The sequence below is a fragment of the Hypanus sabinus genome, chromosome 21 (assembly GCF_030144855.1).
Source record: "Hypanus sabinus isolate sHypSab1 chromosome 21, sHypSab1.hap1, whole genome shotgun sequence".
NCBI classification, from domain to species: domain Eukaryota; kingdom Metazoa; phylum Chordata; class Chondrichthyes; order Myliobatiformes; family Dasyatidae; genus Hypanus; species Hypanus sabinus.
This window is the reverse complement of record NC_082726.1, coordinates 50,545,491-50,566,487: the sequence shown is the minus strand read 5'-3', so window position 1 is coordinate 50,566,487 and position 20,997 is coordinate 50,545,491. Positions and strand designations below refer to the sequence as shown.

General features: G+C 42.6%; 1 protein-coding gene across 1 annotated transcript in view; it reads right to left on the bottom strand.

Annotated features, from left to right (window-relative positions):
• ret (ret proto-oncogene receptor tyrosine kinase) overlaps positions 1–20,997 on the bottom strand; it is a 74,998-nt gene that overhangs the window by 30,354 nt on the left and 23,647 nt on the right. The window contains exons 3-7 of the mRNA XM_059946103.1: positions 18,653–18,892; positions 15,161–15,442; positions 11,302–11,543; positions 5,647–5,818; positions 758–957 (exon numbers count right to left, since the gene is read on the bottom strand). Coding sequence (XP_059802086.1) covers positions 758–957; positions 5,647–5,818; positions 11,302–11,543; positions 15,161–15,442; positions 18,653–18,892 — 1,136 coding nt within the window. The remainder of the gene's footprint in view (positions 1–757; positions 958–5,646; positions 5,819–11,301; positions 11,544–15,160; positions 15,443–18,652; positions 18,893–20,997) is intronic.

Genomic DNA, 20,997 nt, shown 5'->3' with positions numbered 1-20,997 from the left:
AAGCCTTGAAGAGGGTGCATAAGAGGTTTATCGGGATGCTGCCTGGATCAGAGGGCATGTGCTGCATGGAGAGGTTGGACAAATGGCTTGTTTTCTCTGGAGGGACAGAGGCTGAGGGCAGATTTGATAGAGGTTTATAAAATTATGAGAGGCAGAGATAGAGTAGACAGACAATATCTTTCTCCCAGGGTTGAAATGTCTAGTACCAGAGGACACGCATTTGAAATACAAAGTAAAAGGAGGTAAATTCAAAGGAGATATGTTAGATTTTTTTAAAATCAGTTAGTGATAAGTGCCTGGAATGCCTTGCCAGGGGTGGTAGTGGAGACATACATGATAGAGTCATTCAAGAGGCTCTTAGGTAGGTACATGAATGCACTGGAAATGAAAGGTTTTGGACATTGTGGAGGCAAAAGGGATTATTTGATTACTAAGTTACTTTGGCACAGACACTGTGGGCCAAAAGGCCTGCTCCTGTGTTATTCTGATCTACGTTCTGTGTTCTACACTGATATTTTAAAACTAGTTTGATAGTTGAAAGAAAGGGTTAAGTAATGAAAATTGCTCAACTCACTGGTAAAAATAGCCCGCATTCTCTAAACTTCTCCCTCACAAACAGGGTCAGAGTTCAAGGCTCTGATTGATGCGCTGTAAACTGCCAGTATTAAATTACATCTGCAGACTAATTGCTATCAAATTTCATTGATTATCCGGCTGAAACCCTGCTCACTTAAATTTAAAAAAAGTTAATTGTCACCTTTGCAGAACGTCCTGCATTCCTGTTCACTGAGAAGTAGAATGTTTTTTCAGTGAACTCGATGACAATAGGCCGGACTGTAACATTGAAATGAAGCATCACTGAGCTGTTGGGACCACTGTACTCTGTGTCCTGGACCAGTACATCTAAACTGAATGATCGGTTCTCTGAGACTGACAGGCTTCTCTTCAGCAACAACTCTAGAATAAAACAGAAAAATACTTTGAATTGCATCAGGTCCACAGCAGAGAAATCAAACGAGTAAATTTAATTTAATCATCATATCCTTAATTTTGGTCATAGAATCATAGAGTAAAATGGGCAAGAAACAGGCCCTTTGGTGCAACTGATCCATGCCAACCACAGTATCCTCCCTGCTCCTCCGAGTTGCTCGCATTCATCCCATAACCTTCCATGTCCCAAACCAAACGCCTCTGAAATATTGCAATTGTACCTGCCTGAGCCATTTCCTCTGTTAGCTCATTCCAGACGCTCACTACTCTCTTTGTAAAGAAGTTACCTCTCAGATCCCTTTTAAATCTCTCCCCTCTTACGTTATATCTAGTTTTGGACTCTCCATCCATAGAGAAAAGACTATGACTGTTCACCTTATCCATAGCCCTCACGAGTTTATGTACTTTCAATGAGGTCAGCTCTCTATCTCCTCCACTCCAGGGAAGAAAGATCCTATGACTCAGGCCCACTAGTCCAGGCAGCATTCTCATCCATCTCTTCTGCACCCTCTCCAGCTTGGCAATGTCTTTCCTATACAGGCTGACCAAAACTGTGCACAATACTCTAAGTGGCCACACCAAAGACTTGTATAACTGCAACGTAATGTGCTGCCCATACTCCTAAACCCAATGCCCTGACTCGTGGGGGGAGGGAGGGAAGTATGCTAAATACCTTCTTCACTACCCTTTCAACTTGCATAGCCTCTTTCAGCAAAAAGAGAGGCATGAGTAGATTAGCCTAAATCATTAAATCTGTGATTTATGGGTAGATGAGTAATTCCTGAGCCATAAATCCTTATGATTATATGGCCACAGCAACACATCTTGCTCAATCTCTTCCACAGTTAACCAATTTCAATCAATCTCATTGAATTTTGTACATCTATTGTCTAACATATTGAAAATCACTGACTTAACAGCTCGTGTTTCAATCCCTTGACCTGCACCATCCATCTGCCTCAAGTTTCCAAACACTGGGTCCTTGTATATCCAGATGGACAGAGTAAATGTCAATAAAGTTCCTTGATAATCTCTCATCAGAAGGCAGACTGCAAACTTGTGGGAGTCCTCTCTGAATTCACACATGTATGCACAGGAATGAAGTCCTGCTTTGTGCCAATGTTACAGGCTGAATCACTGTCGTTGCTCACTGCAGTGGAAATACCTGTGATGAAGCAGATCTGATATATGGGAGAAGGCAGTTAAAATTATTTATCTTGCAATCTGGATGTGAGAAGAGACTGAAATTGCTGTAGGCTGAGCTACCTGTGCCTCTCTTACTTGGAGAAATCAGCAAGATCACCACTCCATCCATTAAAGGAATGAATATAATGCTAAGCAGGGCACAAGCTTGTCTGTTGATTATTAAGTTCTACTGAAAATACTACAACATTTATAGTGGAGGCCAAGTCATTCGGTATATTTAAAGCAGAAGCTTATAGGTTTTTGATGAGTAAGAGTGCCAAAGGTTACAGGAAGAAGGCAGGAAATTGAAGTTGAGAGGGAAACTAAATCTGTCATGATGGAGTAAACATGATGGGCCAAATGGCCTAATTCTTCTGCTATGTCTTATGGACTAATGGCCTAAACTATTTATTATTTTGCATATTGTCTGTCTGTGGACTGCTTTTTTTTGTCCTAATTTTGTTTTTTCTTGTAAAAATAATGTTTATTTTTAATTAATGTTTTTAGTGTGGATGCTGCCTATCTGATGCTATGTGCTTGTGATGTGGCTGCAAGTTTTTTTATTGCACATAGAATATGTGTACTTGTGCCTATGACAATAAACTCAACTTTGAAAGGCCGGTGTGAAGATCAAACAAAAGCTAATGGTGAACAAAGAGTAGACCCATTGTTCCTGCCTGCTCCTGCCCCACTGAACTCGTGTCCACGTACCTCAACTCCATATCCTTAACCTCCTTGGTTCAGTTCCTTTCCCACCTACATCCACAATAATTCACATGCTCTCGATCCCCTCAACAACTTTCAATTCCCTGGCCCTGATCGACTCACTTTCACCATGATTGCCCAGTCCGTATATATCTCTATACCCCATCAAGAAGGCCTTAAAGTTCCCTGCTTCTTTCTTGACAACTGACCTGACCCGTCCCCTCCACCACACACTCCTCTATCTGGTGGAAATGGTCCTTGTCCTCACCAACTTATTTCAGCTTCTTCCACTTCCTGCAAACTCAGGATGTCACGATTGCCAGTGTTCCCAACTCCTTCCGTGCTACATTGACGACTGCATTGGTGCTGCTTCATGGACCCATGCTAAGTATGTCAATTTCATCAACTTTGTCTCCAACTTACACCCTGCCTTCAAATTCACTTCGTTCATTTCAGGCACCTCTCTCCCATTTCTTAATCTGTCTCAATTTCTGGAGACAATCTGTCTTCTGATATCTTTAATAAAACTACCAATTCCCATGGCTTTCCCGACTCTTCATTTTCCCACTCTGTCTCCTGTAAAAAGGCCATTTCTTTGCCTCTGCTGCAGCTTTTCCCAGGGTGAGGCTTTCCTTTCCAGGACATCAGAGATAGAAACACAGAAGAAATCTAGAAAGCCCACAGCACAATACAGGCCCTTCAGCCCACAATGCTATGTCAAATACGTCCTTACTTTAGAAATTACCTAGGGTTACCCATAGCCCTCCAGTTTTCTAAGCTCCATGTACCTATCCAGGAGTCTCTTAAAAGACATCGTATCCATCTCCACCAACTTCGCCAGCAGCCCATTCCACGCACTCATTACTTTCTGTGTAAAAAACTTAACTGTGACATCTCCTCTGCACCTACTTCCATGCACCTTAAAACTGTGCCCTTTCATGATAGCCATTTCAGCCCTGGGAAAAAGCCTCTGACTGTCCACACGATCAAAGCCTCTCATCATCTTATACACCTCTATCAGGTCACCTCTCATCCTCCATCGCTCCAAGGAGAAAAGGCCAAGTTCACTGAACCTACTCTCATAAGGCGTGCTCTTAAATCCAGGCAACATCCTTGTAAATCTCCTCTGCACCCTTTCTTTAGTATCCACATCCTTCCTGTAGTGAGGCGACCAGAACTGAGCACAGTACTCCAAGTGGGGTCTGACCAGGGCCTATATAGCTGCAACATTACCTCTCGGCTCCAAAACTCAATCTCACTCCTTCTTCAAAGAACAGGGTTTCTCTTCCTCCACCATTGAAGCTGCACTCACACACATCTCCTCCAATTCCCAGACATCCACACTCACTCCATCTTCCCACCAGTCTTACAAGAATAGAGTTCCTCTTGTCCTCAGTTACCACCCCATGAGACTCTGCATCCAAGACATCATTCTCCACAACTTCAGCATCTTCAATGACACCCTACCACTAAGCATATATTTACCACCCCCCACCAACTCACCGCTACCCACAAGGATTACTCCCTCCGCAATTCCTTTGTCCATTCATCCCTCCCCACTAATCTCTCTCCTGGCACATCCCCACAAGTGGCAGAAGTGCTATATCTGCCCATTCGTCTCTTCCCTCACCTCAATTCTGGACCTCAAGGAGACTTTGCAGGCAAGGCCACACTTCAACTGCAAAACTGTTGGGGTCATCTACCTTACCCGGTGATCCTGATGTGGCCACCTCTACATTGGTGAAATCCGACGTAGGTCGGGAGACAAGTCTGTTCCGACATGTCGGTCCATGGTCTCCTCTTCTGCTATGATGAGACCATTTTCAGGTTGGCGGAGCAACACTTAATATTCTGTCCAGGTAGCTTCCAACCAGATGGCATCAATATTGATTTCTCCAATTTCCAGTAATTTTTCCCATCCCCCTTCCTTCTTCAATTTCCTGGCCTTTTAACTCTTCACCTCAGCTGCCTGACACCTTCCCCTATTGGCCCTTCTTGTTCCATTTTACCCCTGGTCCACTCTTCTCTTCTATCACATTCCTTCTTCTCCATCTCTTTGCCTTTTCTACCTATCACCTCCCAGCTTCTTACCTCATCCCCCGCCCCCACTCACCTAGCTGCACCTATCACCTCTAACTTGTGCTCCTTCCCTCTCCTCCCCTCACCCTCTTTTTTTTGGCATCTTCCCCATTCCTTTCCAGTCCTGAAGAAGGGTCGCAACCTGAAACCTTGACTGTTCATTCATTTCCATAGATGCTGCCTGACCTGTTGAGTTCCTCCAGTATTATGTGTGTGTTTCAGTAGATGATCAAACTGAGATTGGTCCCAATGTTAGCACAAGGTTTCCTTCCTTTTATGGGCACAAGAGACAGCTGATGCTGGAATCTTGGAATAACAGTTAAACTGCTGGGAGAACTCAATGGGTCCAGAAAGAATCTCTGTAAGGAAATGGACAGTGAAGTCTCATACTTGGACTGATGAATGGCTGTCCATTTCCTCCAGAGATGCTGTCTGGCCTGCTAAGTTCCTCCAGCACATTTTCTGTTGTTTCCTTTTGCATTCCTGTCTCCTTGAACTAAAGGCCAAAGTAATATCCTTCATTCTCTCCCAGTGACAAACCTGTCCAAGGGACCAAACCTTCACTTTAAAGGCACTTTGTAACATCATTTAACTGTGCACCTCCAGTCTTCCCCACCACTGTTTTAGAGTCAGACTTCTATTTTCAGCCACTCTTTGCCAAATACAAAGCTTTCGGTGAGATTTTACCGTATCTGCTTACTGTCCCCCGGGCAGGCCTATCTGCGCTGGCCGGTATCTCCAATGCAGTGGGCTTCACGCGGAAGTTCTCTGTGATCCACGTGTCATTCCGCATCACAGTGGTTGTGTACTTAGTGGTGCTGTCGATGTCATACACAAAGAGAGTTGCCACCACAGTGTGCTGCAAAAGAAAAAAAATAAGCTTAGAAACAAGTGTTGCCCATGGCAACAGCAAATGCAAAACAATGTGGTTCTTGAATTTCCTCAAAACACACAAAATGCTGGAGGAACTCTGCAGGCCAGGCAGCTTCTATAGAGAGGAATAAACAGTTGACATTTCAGGGAGAGACATTTTATCAGGACTAGAAAGGAAGGGGGAAGAAGCCACAATAAGAAGATGGGGAGGGGGAAGGAGTAAAAATTGGCAAGTGATTGGTGAAACCAGGTGAGGAGGAAGATAGGTGGTTGCAGGAGGGTTGGTGGTAGGTAGAATTTAGGTTCATCTTGAAAGCATTCGATTGTTGAATTCCTCCCTATTTTCAGAATCACAGTCAAAATCAGATTTAATATGTCATCAGACTTGTTGTTTTGCAGTAGCAGTACAGTGCAATACATTTAAAAACTATAAATTACAATAAGAAACATATACAGTTTATATATTTGGTTCATCATCTGTCGAGAAATCTTCAAGAAATTCCAACCAGCTTGTGAAAAAGAAAGACAAAGTTGTCAGAAATATTTCCCTTAATTAATTGTGGTAATTGTGAAAATAGCTTAAGGTACATAAATCATGGCCTTGTATCATGATATAGAGTTTCTTACCGAAATTACCAGTTTCCTCAACACACACTGTTGCTCCAATCCATGGATATCATTGGATTTTGGGATATGCTGCAGCAATAGCTGAGCCTGAATGGTGTGTTAGCTCATCCTGGAGATGCTGGAACTGTGAATGGGAGCATCTAGTGTGATTTGCCTGTTGCAATAGAGGTCCTACATTGAAGAATCTGATTTATTCCGTTCAGACTTTCTGGAGGCCAAATTATCAGGTGTATTTAAAGCAGGCTTGATAGGTTCTTCATTGGAATTGGCTTCAAAGGTTATGGAGAGAAAGCAGGAGAATGGGGCTGAGAGGGAAAATAAATCAGCCATAATTGAATGGAGGAGCAGACTCGATGGGCCAAATGGCTTTATTCTCCTCCTATGTCTTATGGATTTAATAAATAGTTATTTTCCCAGCGACGGCTTGGTCCTGGTCAAAATGGGAATCTTTTGCCTTAAAGATGTCTCATACAAAGGCCAGCCACTCCAACCACAATGTAGCCAACTCACAGATAGGCACCATTATCAACTTAGATCATCTGCTCTAGATTGGGACTTGATTTTAAGAAGCTGTGGCTGAAAGATAAATGCCAGAGGTAACAGGGCTAAGCTTGGCTGTTGGACAATCTAGCAGACTGTTAAGAAGGTGCAAGAAAGAATATCTGAAGCAGAGAGGTATTGGTGCAATAGATTATAGGGAGAAGTTCTGCCAGGCTTAGTAGCTGAGCCACCAGTGAAGACCAGATCCAGCTCTTGGCCTTCATGTGTGACTTAGCTACTAAGCCTGGCAGAGACATCACCGCTGACAGAACAAGGGGCAAAGGCAGGTAACTGGCACCATAAAACCAGTTGCTTCAGGGAGATGGGGCTCATCAGTCATGGTTGGCAGCTCATCTAGGAGAAGGAAAACATTGACCTCAAACCTCTGTGCCTTGTGGCTCTACCCACTCATTGGTAAAACTACAGGAGTGAACCCTGAGGAAAAATATGGAGCTGAAAACCCTAAAGCAGTCCCACGTTGAGTTCAACATTGACTGGCAACTCTTGCAATGCTGCTGGTGCCAAACTGTAATGGTCTCTGCCATTCCTTTGGATTCATCAGCCATGTGGAGAAGGGGATCCTGCTGCATGGGCAACAGCTTGATCCCCATATCATACTGCCCTGGCTTTTATATAGACAGCTAGGATGCAACATCTATGGTCAACCCTGACCATCAGAGGGCCTCAAGGTTATATGGAGGACGGAAAGCATTGTTTTTTACAGGCTTAAGGAAAGTCAAGGTATCTTGCTTCCAGGTTGCACGGGTCAGATATCAGGTGCTCATTTGACAGAATGCTAGCAGGAGGAACATTTCCTTTATATGCCAACATACACTCAGTGGCCACTTTATTAGGTATATTTGTACACCTGGTTGTTAATGCAAATATCTAATCAGCTAATCATCTAGCAGGAACTCAATGCATAGAAACACATAGACATGGTCAAGAGGTTCAGTTGTTGTTAAAACAAACATCAGAATGGGCAAGAAATGTGATCTCAGTGACTTTGACCGTGGAGCGACTGTTGCTGCCAGACAGTTTAAGTTGGTTGAATATCTCGGAAACTGCTGACTTTCTGGGATTTTCACATACAACGGTCTCTACAGCAGGGCTTCCCAACCTGGGAATGGTTAATGGTTAATTGGGTAAGGATCCATGGCATTAAAAATGTTTGGAAACTCTTGCTCCAGTGTTTAGAGAGAACGGTGCACAAAAAAGAATTCAAAATAATTCCAGTGAGCGGAAGTTCTGTGGGTGAAAAAGCCTTTTTAATGGAAGACATCAGAGGAGAATATCCAGGCTGCTTCCTCCAGATGAGGACAAGGGGAACTCTATCCTTGTTAAGGCTGGTGAGAAGATAGAGTGAGTGCGGATGTCTAGGAATTGGAAGAGATGCAGATGAGGGCAGCATCAGTGGTGGAAGAAGTTGACAGGAAGGTGACAATAACTCAAATAACACACACTACAACAATGGTGTGCAGAAAAGCATCTCTGAATGCACAGTATGTTGAACCTTGAAGTTACTTGGCTACAGCAGCTAAAGACCATGCTTGGTTCCTCTCCTATGGCCACTTCTTCAAGTACGCTTCTACATGTACCTAATAAAGTGCCCATGGAGTGTAGGTAGAAATTAACGAACAATAGAGTTGTCAAAATTAATGGAAGAGCTTGGCACTAATCTAAATTGTTGCTATATGGAGCATGCCATCTAATGTTAGATGATTTTGCAGTGGGAGAGCCTTTGTAGACTAAATGAACTCCACTCAGACAAGGTGGAGAGTGTTAAAAGTGTTTTTGAGGTTAGGACATAGAGCAAATAACTTCAGCAACCGATTTTCAAATCTGAATATAGACTGTAGAATAAATTTAAAATGCAGCTCTGAACAAAGGGTTCCTAAAAGCCATGAATCACAGAGAAGACCAGACAATGCTGATTAAATTGCATTTAGGCGTCCGTGGTGTGGGTGTGAAGGTTGTGTATAGTTCAAAGGAAGCATTGCGGATGCATAGTAAATATGGAATTGTCCTTTTTGGTACATAAAAATGTCACGTAGTGTTGGGTTGAGCAGACCTCTTCCTTCGAAAGGGTCTCCATATGATGCCTGCTGTGTCCAATACAGAGACTGCTTCATGTCTACCAGTACTTCGCTCTGGTGATTTGGTTCACACAACAACAGAGAGTAGAAGGGTTGACAGGTGGAATGATGGAGGAGCAGTTAAACTTCTTTAATGGGGAGGCAACAGCAGCAAGCAAACACATAGGAGCAGACCCTCTTGTGTGCCAGTGAAAGTGCAAATTAAGGTTTTTAATTAATTTCTAATTCCAATCATATAACATAGACAAAGTCAAAATATCAATAAATCACCAGGGAGAGGTAAAAAGCAGCAAAACGGTGATTCAGTCTTAAATATCCAATAAGGAATATAGACGGTCTGGGGATCTTGCAGGGTTGATATATTGAACATCATTAGTGTCTCAGAGATGAGGGGGAAATGACTGCAATTAATGGGATACGTCATCGGAAGGATATAAACTGTTAAAAAAAAGACATCAGGAGAAAGGGAGATGGTGTAGGAGTATATAAAAAATGAGGCTCAAGTGGGGAAGAATATATGAAAGAGAAGGCCAGACACCGAATCACTTTAACTGGAATTACTAGACAGTATCTAAGATACTCTAATACTGGTAAAATGCCAAGTGGCCTGCAGAATGGCAGACATTACACTTATTTTTTATAAATGTCAGACCAATGAGATGACATCCATTGTTAGTCAAGTAATGGAAATCCTTTTTAATGATAAGACCCTGGAACAACTGGAAGGAAATGAAATCATATATCAAACAGGGTCAGCTTCAAAGTTCAAAGTACTTTTATTATCAAAGTATATATACAGTATACAACCTTGAGAGTCATCTTCTTGCAGGTTTCCACAAAGCAAAGCAACCCAATAGAACACATGAAAAAAAATCCTGAATGGGTTTTGTATGGAGGTCTTGTCAATTTAGTTGTAATGATTCAGTATTTCCTATATGCCAAAATAGCATACTTAACACAAATATAGTGCATTTTGCTTATATAGCATATTCATTGGATAAGGAGCTTAATAGGTGCAAGCAGTGAATGTAGTTCAATTAGGTACCAGCTTTTTATTCTTCACTTCTGGGATATAGACATAATAGAAAATCCCTTACTGCTCTGGAATTGAGGATATAATTTACAGTCGACTATATTGATGGTTGCACTCATTAATAGGACTCTTGACCCAAAATACCAACTGCTTATTCCCCTCCACAGAAGTTGTCTGACTTGCAGAATTCCTCCAACATTTTGTGGGTGTTCCACATAGGACAGACAGGATAAGGGTGGCAGATTTCCCTAAAAGAACCAAGTGGATGTTTACTGTTATGAATTTTGTTCATAAGAATAGTTTTTGCTTTAAAAAATCAAGATTAACTTAATTTCTGAAATTTAAATACCCTGGGTATCATGGTGGGTGGGATTCAAATTCAATTGTCTAAAGTGATGGGCCAGGAATTTGGCTGCTAGTTTAGTAACTTAGACAATTCCCAGTCACCCTGGGAAGGCTGTATCGCTCTACACTGGCACTGGAAGTAAAAAAAGCAGAAAATATTTCACAATGGACAAGTAATTGGTCAATTGATAAGCATGTGGCACAAGGAAATACTGTCCACTGCCTCACAAACTACAACACATGTGAATCCTTAGTCAAATCTTTCTGGAAGTTCACGAGGACCTCTTTTGGGATGTCTTAATTTTCCTGTAAATGATCTCCATGCAGATATTTCAAGCACAATCATTAGCCTGTTGTTGATAAGCACAAAGCCCGGGATTCTAAAGCTGACTGGACCATCTCCAGGAAGACTTGAACATCCACAGGATTAGGGATACATGGAGGAGATGCAATTCAAAGCCGAGAAATGCAGTGATTTTTATAGGACTGAAATATCCAATAAGGAATTGTTACTAAAATGCTCAGAGAATAGTATGCCATTAGTATTTGATAAGAGGCTATAATCTCTAAATGCATATGGCTTTGTTTATAGATGGACTGAAGCTTACAGCAGGGAATTTGCACGTGTATGCCTTGATTTAACTGCACAGAGGATGGGTGAATGCTTGGTATAGGCCTTGCAGAGAGCAAAATCTGATATCTTTTGGAATGGTTGTTAAGAGCTCATATTTGTAGGACAACCCAGAGATTTTGAAGTGGTTACTTCCACTTTTGCCATACAAAAACCCAGAAGCAGAAATTGACACTAATCCTTATCAGAAGTCCTACCTCCTTCCTGTTGAACTCGATCAAAGCCTCAGCTGTGTCATTGCCGTCAAGGATGTACGGAGCATTATCCCCTTCATCGAGGACAGTTACATGCAAGGATTTTTCAACTTGAATGATCTGGGTAAGTGTCCGCAACATACACTTGACAATAATATCGTACATCTCCATCTGCTCCCTGTCGAGAGGCTTCACCACACTGATCTCAGATGTCTCCTCATTGATCCTGAATGGATGGGAAGCATCTGAAAAATGAAGGTGTTGGAGTAACGTTCAGTGACGTTTCCTGCAAATTCCTGGTACTTTTACCCAACAAGCAGGGAAGATCAACCAGGGTGGGGAAGGAGGTATCCACAAACTGATTTTTGTCAAGTGATGGTGTTAAAGGTTCTGAAACCCACATACATACAATATTTCTAACACGGTCGTGTAGCGGTTAGCATAATGCAATTACAGCGCCTGCGACTGGGACTCAATTCCACCACTGTCTGTAGGGAGTTTGCATGTTCTGCCTTTGACTGCGTGGGTTTCCTCCGGGTGCTTTGGTTTCTTCCCACATTCCTATGACGTACAGGCTAGCAGGTTAATTGGTCATATGGGTGCAACTGGGCAGAGCAGGCTTGTTGACTGGAAGTGCTGCTTCTCTAAATAAAATGCAAGCCATGAACACAATGAAACGGGCTCAAAGGAATGCAGGTCTGTTCTTGTGTTACTTCCACTGTGAACTCAGAAAAATCTGCCCACCTACCAAATAGATCAAGCCTCGTGCTTGATAAAATTTGTTATCAAGGTACATATATATCACCTTGAAATTCATTTTTATACAGGCATTCACAACAGAGCAGAGATATATAATAGATACAATAATAATAGATATAATAGAATCGATGAAAAACTACACACAAGCAACCAATGTGCAAAAGACGACAAACTGCATGTAAAAATAAGTAAATTAGATATAATAAGAGTATGTGATGTAGTGAGTCCATAGGTTGTGGAATCAGTTCAGTGTTGAGAGAGTGAAGTCATCCACACTAGTTCAGAAGCCTAATGGTTGAAGGATAATAACTGTTCCTGGACATGGTGTTGTGGGACCTAATAAATCTGAGGGATTAGCCTTGTCACCATTGCTTAAGGTACCAAAGCCAAGTCTCATTTGTCTGTTTCAATAATGATCTCTCCGTATTGACAGCAGGGGATCAATGCTTTCACAGGGAGGTTGCATATTGCCAGTGACAGACCCTCCCAGCTCTGAAGAGGTTATTCAATCTATCCTGGTGCTATCACCCAATAAATCAGTAATGTAATGTACCCCATCTGTTCTAAGTATCATCCTGAGACCTAGGATGGTTCATGGTTCAGGATACAATATGAAAAACAAAGGTCAAGCATTATCCTGATTCTTTGGCACCCGGTTCAGGCCATTTCAAAGCACTTTACAGACTTTGGTATAATTCTGTGACTGGTGCTGGGATATTGGAAATGTAACAGTCAATTTGCACACAACAAGCTCCCACTATAATGTTTTAATAATCAGATAATGTGATTTTAATGTTGCTTAGAGGGATGTATCTTGAATCTACAATCTTCTGACTCAGAGGCAAGAGCATGACCTACTGACTTAACACAGGATACAGTAATATTGTCAAGAAACAGCAACATTGCAAGAGGTCCTGCGGATGACGGAAATCCAGAGTAACACACACACACAAATGCTGGAGGAACTCGGCAGGGCAGGCTGAATCTATGGAGGGGGGAGAAAAAAGCAGTTAACGTTTCAGGCTGGGATCCAGGCTCCTGATGAAGGGTCTCGGCCCAAAAGGTCGCCCATTTATTCCCCTCCTTAGATGCTGCTGAGTTCCTCCAGAGCTTTGGGACATTTCCAGTTTACAGTAAAGGTGCTGGTGCACAGAGATACTGCCAGGATATAATGGTATTGGCAAGTTACTACAGCAGTACCGGTTAGCAATGGTATTGGATGCATACAGTTCTATTGCACAGACATGTGTTTGTGGGACCTTTCTGTGCAAAGGTACATGATTGTGTTTGCCTACCTTACATTCAGAATCCAGTCATAAAATATTTCTTTTAAAGCTCTTCAAAATCTTCCCACAATGTGAGAAGTTGCATTAGATTTGCCACAGGGTCTTCCCAACACTAGGTGGTGCTGTTGATGAAGAAATGCACCAGCCAGAGGACAAAGAACTCACTTTAAGGGCAGATGTTTGTGCAGCCGGGGCATTAACGCAGAGACAAATGGATGAAATCTTCCTGGATTTCATGTTCCCTAGGTGCAATTACTGCACAGAAGGGCATTAATACTGCTACACCCTCATTTTGGTTCTGAGAAACATTTTAAGATAGATTTACTTACTTTGCTACTACTATTCATCCTCAGGATCACTGTGAGTTTAACTTGGCATTCAAGGATTAACTAATAAATTAGTCATAGAGTCATATAGCACAGAAACAGGCTCTTCAGCCCATTTAGCCTGTGCTGAACTATTATTCTGCCTAGTCCCATCAAACATTTTACAGAGCTTAATCTCTTCAATTACCATTTCACCAATGGTTAGCACAGAAAAAAGGCCATTCAGCCCACTGACTGGTGTTGACATGGTCAACACCTATTTAAACTGATTCTTCTATTTTTATTATTGAGTTACTATTATCTAAAAATAATTCTCATTTTGTTCTCCACACTTTCCCCATTGTTGAGAATGGTGAAAGGAACTGAAAGAGAAGACAGTTGAAAGCATCTTCCAATGCAACTGGGGGAGTTCCAGGACCTGGGAACAAAACTGAGGATAGGTGCAAATGATTCAGGAGGGAAATGCAGAGGTCTATTCCTATTCTCAGATTCCACCACTCACTTGCACACTAGGGGCAACTTCCAGTGACCAGTTAATGCATTAAAGGTGAGGGAAACCAGAATACCCAGAGAAAACCCAGGCATCTACAGGAGCTATCAGATTCCTCAATAGCCAGAGCCTGGACTGACACCTTACTGCCCTATTATCTTGTTTATTATTTATAGTAATGCCTGCACTGTTTTGTGCACTTTATGCAGTCCTGGGTAGGTCTGTAGTCTAGTCAACAACACACACAAAATGCTGGTGGAACACAGCAGGCCAGGCCTGCTGTGTTCCACCAGCATTTTGTGTGTGTTGTTGTTTGAATTTCCAGCATCTGCTGGTTTCCTCGTGTTTGCTCTGTAGTCTGGTGTAGTTTTTATTTCTGTGTTGTTTTTTTACGTAGTTCAGTCTAGTTTTTGTACTGATTGTAACCCCATGGTCCTGAAAAAACATCTCATTTTTACTATGTACTGTACCAGCAGTTATGGTCGAAATGACAATAAAAGTGACTTGACTTGACTTGAAGAACATGGACAATACCAGAGATCTGAATTGAACCTGGGCCTTTGAGCACTGAGAAGGCAACATTACTGTCCAAGCCCTTTGTAAGTCACGTAATGCCTGGTGGCCTTTCGGCAATGGGCTGTAACATAGTTAAATGTGCAACAGGCACTTAAGTCCTACCATTGAATTAAATCTGGGTCATGAATCCCCCAGCTTAGCTCTGTGTTCTCTTACGTTCTCATGAACACCTGACATTTCACATCTGGCATTGATGTCAGATTTGGAATGATTGATTGTGTTGGTACCTATTATGAATTTGATGTCAGTGTTTAAACCCCTAAAACCCATCTCTGCCAGCAAAAGATGATTTTATCAGTATCTTCTTTCAAGTCCTTTCAAAGTATTCATTGTAAGTACGGGCACATTGATTCACCCAAAGGCAACACAAAAGCAGATCCTACAGCACTCTCCCTGCATCCCACCCCTGAGAACACGATTATTACCTGTCCCAAGATGATAGGAGATGTTGGCATGCTGACATTGGTACTGGTTTGGCAGGGAATTCATTTGAAAGAAAGTCGCTGGATCTTTGTTCTCAATAATTTGAACCTTGGAATCTACTTCTCCAAAGCAAAGGTCTTCTGCTGTGATGTTGGCACAGGATGGTAAGATTTTGTTCACCACAATAATTATGACCTGTGCCTTGCATTCCTTTTCATGATGTAGTTCTGGAGCAGCAAAGATATGCAGCATAATCTTATATAATTCTGGTCCACCCATGTTGCCTGCAATGGATTAAATAAAATTATGTAACTCTGCATAAATGAGAAAGATTCTGAATGAGACAGAATTAAAACTGTGTTTATTCCAATCAGCATATTCACCATCCTACCTGTATCACCTTCAAAATACCCTTTCCAACCTACTTACTTCACCAAGTTTGGTCAGGTATTTCCACATGGACTATGTAAAAACCCAGGAGATGGCTCATGCTTGAATTCGGGTAATAAGACAATCTACCTGAGGAACACAATGGGTCAGGCCATAAGGCAAAGGGGCAGAGAAGATCCTGCATCAGGACCTCTTGTCAACTATCCATTTGCTTCCACAGATGCTGCCCGACCTGCTGAGTTTCTGTGTGAAGTTTGTTTGACAATACTCTGGAGTACCTTGAGATAACAGTTGACAGATTGTAACTTTGCATCTGGCACACATCAGACACACAGGAGAGTCATACCAGCAGCACCCTCTGCTAAAGGGTCTCACCCTCAGCTTTATAGAAGAATAAATGTTCTGGCTCAGAGAGTCCTAGAGGCTTAGTGCACAGCAGTGTAGAAACAAGCCCCTCAGCCCACCCAGCCCATGCCAGCCTGAACTTCTGCCTTTTCCCAGCTCAAGCACCTGGACCATGCCCCCCATACCACTCTCATCCATGTAGCTATCCAATCTTCTCCGAAATGTTACAACTGAACCCACTTCTGCAGGCACACTCACACCACCCTTTGCGTGAAGAAGTTCCCCCTTAGATTCCCCTTGAATATTTCACTTTTCACTGTAAACCTCTAGTTCTAGTCTCAATCAACCCACAGAGAAAAATCTTGCAAGTATTCATCCTATCTATAGATCTCATGATTTTGTATGCCTCTATAAGATAAACCTTCATTCTCCTGCACTCCAGGGGATGAAGTCCTTACTTATTCAACCTTTCCATTTGCATTGATTCAAATTAATTTCTGTTTGGTTTGCTATTGTCTGTCCATAAATTGCTTTGACATCACTGGGGAGCAGGCCTCTGGGATTAAGTGTGCTGATGTTTGACAAGGTTACAATTACTAAGCCAGGCACAGGTTAATAATTATATTTTGCTGATATTGTTCATCCCTCTACACTGTTTGCTTGGTAAAGCCTTTCAAATAAAAGAACACATTTCTGTCTACCACCAGCTGGGTGAGGCGGGTGAGTGGTCCACTCCTTTGAGGGAGCTCTGAATATACCTAATACACAGTGGCTCGAGCTTTGGCCTCACTCCAGGAGCCCAGTCCCAGACACAGTTCCAGAACCCAGACCCAGACACAGTTCAGGAGCCCAGACCCAGACAGACTCCAGGAGCCCAGTCCCCGGCACACTCCAGGAGCCCAAACACACTTCCAGGTGCCCAGACCCAGACACATTCCAGGAGCCCAGTCCCAGACACACTCCAGGAGCCCAGACACACTTCCAGGTGCCCAGACCCAAACACATTCCAGGAGCCTAGTCCCAGACACACTTCCAGAACCCAGACCCAGACACATTCCAGGAGCCCAGTCCCAGACACACTTCCAGAACCCAGACTCAGACACACTCCAGGAGCCCAGATCCTGGCACAGTTAAGGAGCCCAGCTTTGGCCACACTCCTGGACCCCAGTCTTAGACACACACCAGAAGTAAAGCTTTGGCCACACACTCCACCTACAGCTCACACTCTGAACTAAAGAAAGAGCCAAAGGCAGAACCATCATGATTCCATACAATCAGAAACTGGATTATTGATGTTTTACTGAATGTTTTGGGGAAATACTACATGAAGTGACTGTATATTCCCCAAATACTGTTGCACCACAGAATAAGTGGTTTGATTGATTAACATGTGTGATGATGCCACTTAACTATTCTTCCATCATCACTGTGTACCGTGGAGAGCATTCTGACTGGTTGTATCATCTCCACCTGGTATGGAGGGACCACTGCACAGGGTCGGGAAAACCTGCTGAGAGTTGCAAGCTCAGTCAGCTCCACTCTCCGTATACACGTGACTGCGTGGCTAGGCACAGCTCAAATACCATCTACAAGTTTACTGACGATACAACAGTTGTTGGTAGAATCTCAGGTGGTGACGAGAGGGCGAACAGGAGTGAGATATGCCAACTAGTGGAGTGGTACCTGCAACAACAACCTGGCACTCAAGACGGAGGAGCAAAAACCAATCCTCATAGAGGGATCAGAAGTAGAGAGAGTGAGCAGCTTCATGTTCCTGGTTGTCAAGATCTGAGGATCTAACCCAGTCCCAACACATCGATGTAGTCATAAAGAAGGCAAGACAGCAGCTATACTTTATTAGGAGTTTGAAGAGATTTGGTTTGTCAATAAATACACTCAAAAACTTCTGTAGTTGTACCATGGAGAGCATTCTGACAGGCTGCACCACTGTCTGGTACGGAGGGGCTACTGCACAGGACCAAAAGAAGCTGTAGAGGATTGTAAATCTAGTCAGCTCCATCTTGAGTACTAGTCTACAGAGTACCCAGGACATCTTTAGGGAGCAGTGACTCAGAAAGGCAGTGTCCATTATTAAGGACCTCCAGTACCCAGGACATGCCCTTTTCTCACTGTTACCATCAGGCAGGAGAAACAGAAGCCTGAAGACACACACTCAGCGATTCAGGAACAGCTTCTTCCCCTCTGCCATCCGATTCCTAAATGGGCATTGAAGCTTTTTGGATATTACCTCACTTTTTTAAACATACAGTATTTGTGTTTTTGCATTTTAAAAAATCTGTTCAACATACGTAATTGATTTGTTTATTTATTATTATGTTTTATTTTATTTATTGTTACTATTTTTTCTCTCTCTCTCTGCCAGATTATGTATTGCATTGAACTGCTGCTGCTAAGTTACCAAATTTCACGCCGCATGCCAGTGACAATAAACCTGATTCTGACTCATGGGCACAAGCCTCCCTGGCATCAAGGACATCTTCAACAGGCTGCACTCATCATTAAGGATCCCACCTTGCAGGACATGCCCTCTTCTCAATATTATCATCGGGGAGCAGGCACAGGAGCCTGAAGACGCACACTCAACGTTTTAGGAAGAGCTTCTTCTCTTCCAGCATCAGATTTCTGAATGGACAATGAACCAACCCATGAACACTACCTCACTATCTTTGCTCCCTTTTTGCACTAATTATGTTTCTGATTCTGATCAGCTATCATGCAAACCAAAGCACTTTGCTTACCCAGCACACTGAGGTCACTCTCCTCCAGAGTCTTGTTCAGGTAAAAGACCCCAGATCGCTCATCGATTCTGAACCAGTGATGGCGGAATCCACTCAATAGATTGTTGCAAAAGCCAAAGTAAGCCATGTGGTCCCCCTCGTCAGGTAAAGCATAGACCTGGAGGAGTGGAGTGTCTGCTGGCTGGCCAATGTATACCGTGGCTTCGTAGGTCTTCCTGGGGAAGTATAATCCAAGGGCAGCTGGATGGAAACAGAAACACATGTTTAAAATCTTGAACAACACACACAAAATGCTATGGGAGTTCAGCAAGTTAGGCAGCATCTACGGAATGGAATAAAGAGTTGATGTTTCGAGCTGAGACCCTTCATCTGTATCTTTCACACCAAAGCCATTTTATTAGTCAGTCAGATAGTGAAGGTGGTTATTAGGCAGAACAGATAATTATCAAGATTTTAAGGGGGTTTTGATCAGATGGGTAGGTGGGCTGAGGAATGGCAAATAGTGTTTAATTCAGGTAAATATGAGGCATTGTATTTTGAGAAGACATATCAAGGTAGGACTTTCACAGTGAATGACAAACTTGGATATTCACTCATCCCAGGGGGAGCTTCCCAAATTGCTTATCCAACTAGTGTCAATGAAAGATATTTTCCTGGATATTATCTGTTTCAGTTTGCGGGAGCTTGCTGTGCACAATTTGGCCATTGCCTACACTCCAGAAGAACATCAATGGTTCTAAACTTCCCCGGGATGTCCCCATTACATTAGTGTTGTAATGAAAAGGGATGTCTTTCTTCGCTCTGGAGGCTCACTCACCTGTTATTTCCTTTCCCCAGTTCTGCCAAAAAAAAAAGCCTAACAAGTTTCTTTTGAAGTAAATTAGGGCAAAGCTACTGACAGGAGGGTCAATGGCACCAAAGCGGTGTTTAGTGGGTATCTGCTTTTTTTCAAACGGTATCTCAGGGATCAAGGATGAAGGATAAACTTTATTTTCCATACACATTTTCATGTATTGGAAAAGTACTGTGTTGAGTTGGCATACATACAACAGAAAACAATAACATTCAACAACTATAAAGAACAAAGAATTACATAAAGTTTGAAGTACAGATATGAAGTAAAATGTGCATAAATACCAGCAATATACTTGCAATGCAGAGAACATTATAAAATGTGGTTTAAAATACTTGCAGGGCAGTGCAGTGAAAGGGGTAATGGATAGAGGGGTTTGGCAGATCAGTTTAACTACCTGGGGAAAGAAACTTTAAGATGGTGTGAATGTTTTGTTTTTATAACCCTACAGTGTTTTCCAGGAGCGAGCTTTTGGAAAAGGCAGTTTGCTGGGTGGATAGTTTCTGAAATGAATTTTCCTGCCTCTTTGTCCTGGCCACGTACAAGTCCTGTAGTGACGGTAGCGTGCAGCCACTGACCTTTTCCCCCATCCTGATAGTCTGCTGTAGTTTTTGTATATTGCGAGAGGATGTTGCACCAAACCAGACGGTAATGGCTGATGTGAGGATGCTGGCTATGATGGCAGTGTAGAATTTCAACAGTATGTTCTGGGGAAGATGCAGCCTGTTCTAGACACTGCAACTATCATTAGCACCTTGCCAACGGTGTATAATAGTGCATCGAAAGATGAAAGCACATCTAGACCTATGATAAGGGAAGACAATACTCTAATTGGTGAAATCTATCCCAGACCATCAATGGAAGATTATTAATAAAATAAATCAATGTTGCCCTTTTAATGGCATTAGCAAACCCTGTTAACCAATGTGCGATGTTTCTTTGTAGTGCATGTGGATACGATTACATTAACAAGGCAGCTTCACTTCCAGTAAAATGCGCCCCTCTGCTATATCTGAAGATCGCCATTTCAACTTGAGAGGGCACCCAGTCAGAAGTTGTAATATCATCTGCCCCTTGAAAGCAGAAGCACTCGATGTATGTGAAGCTGAGCCGACTAAAGGACATCACATTTGGTGTTTCCATGCTGAACATCTTATTACTACAGGCAGAGCACAGGGTGGGAGATGAGGATCCAAACTCTAGACTGCAAGAGTACAGTGAACCTCAATGCCCTGTACTACCATGTATTGTTAAAATATTAGCTTTAATTGTCATATGTACATTAAAACATAGAGTGAAGTGCATCATCTAATCAGTGAGGATTGCATTGGGCAGCCTGCAAGTGTCGGCACACATCCACCACCAACATACTAACCCTAACCCTTACAGTGATGCAATGAGAGAGGAAACCAACACATTCATGATGAGAAAGGGAAAATTCCTTACAGATGTCAGTGGTTATTGAACCCTGAATCAGTGATTGCTGGTGCTG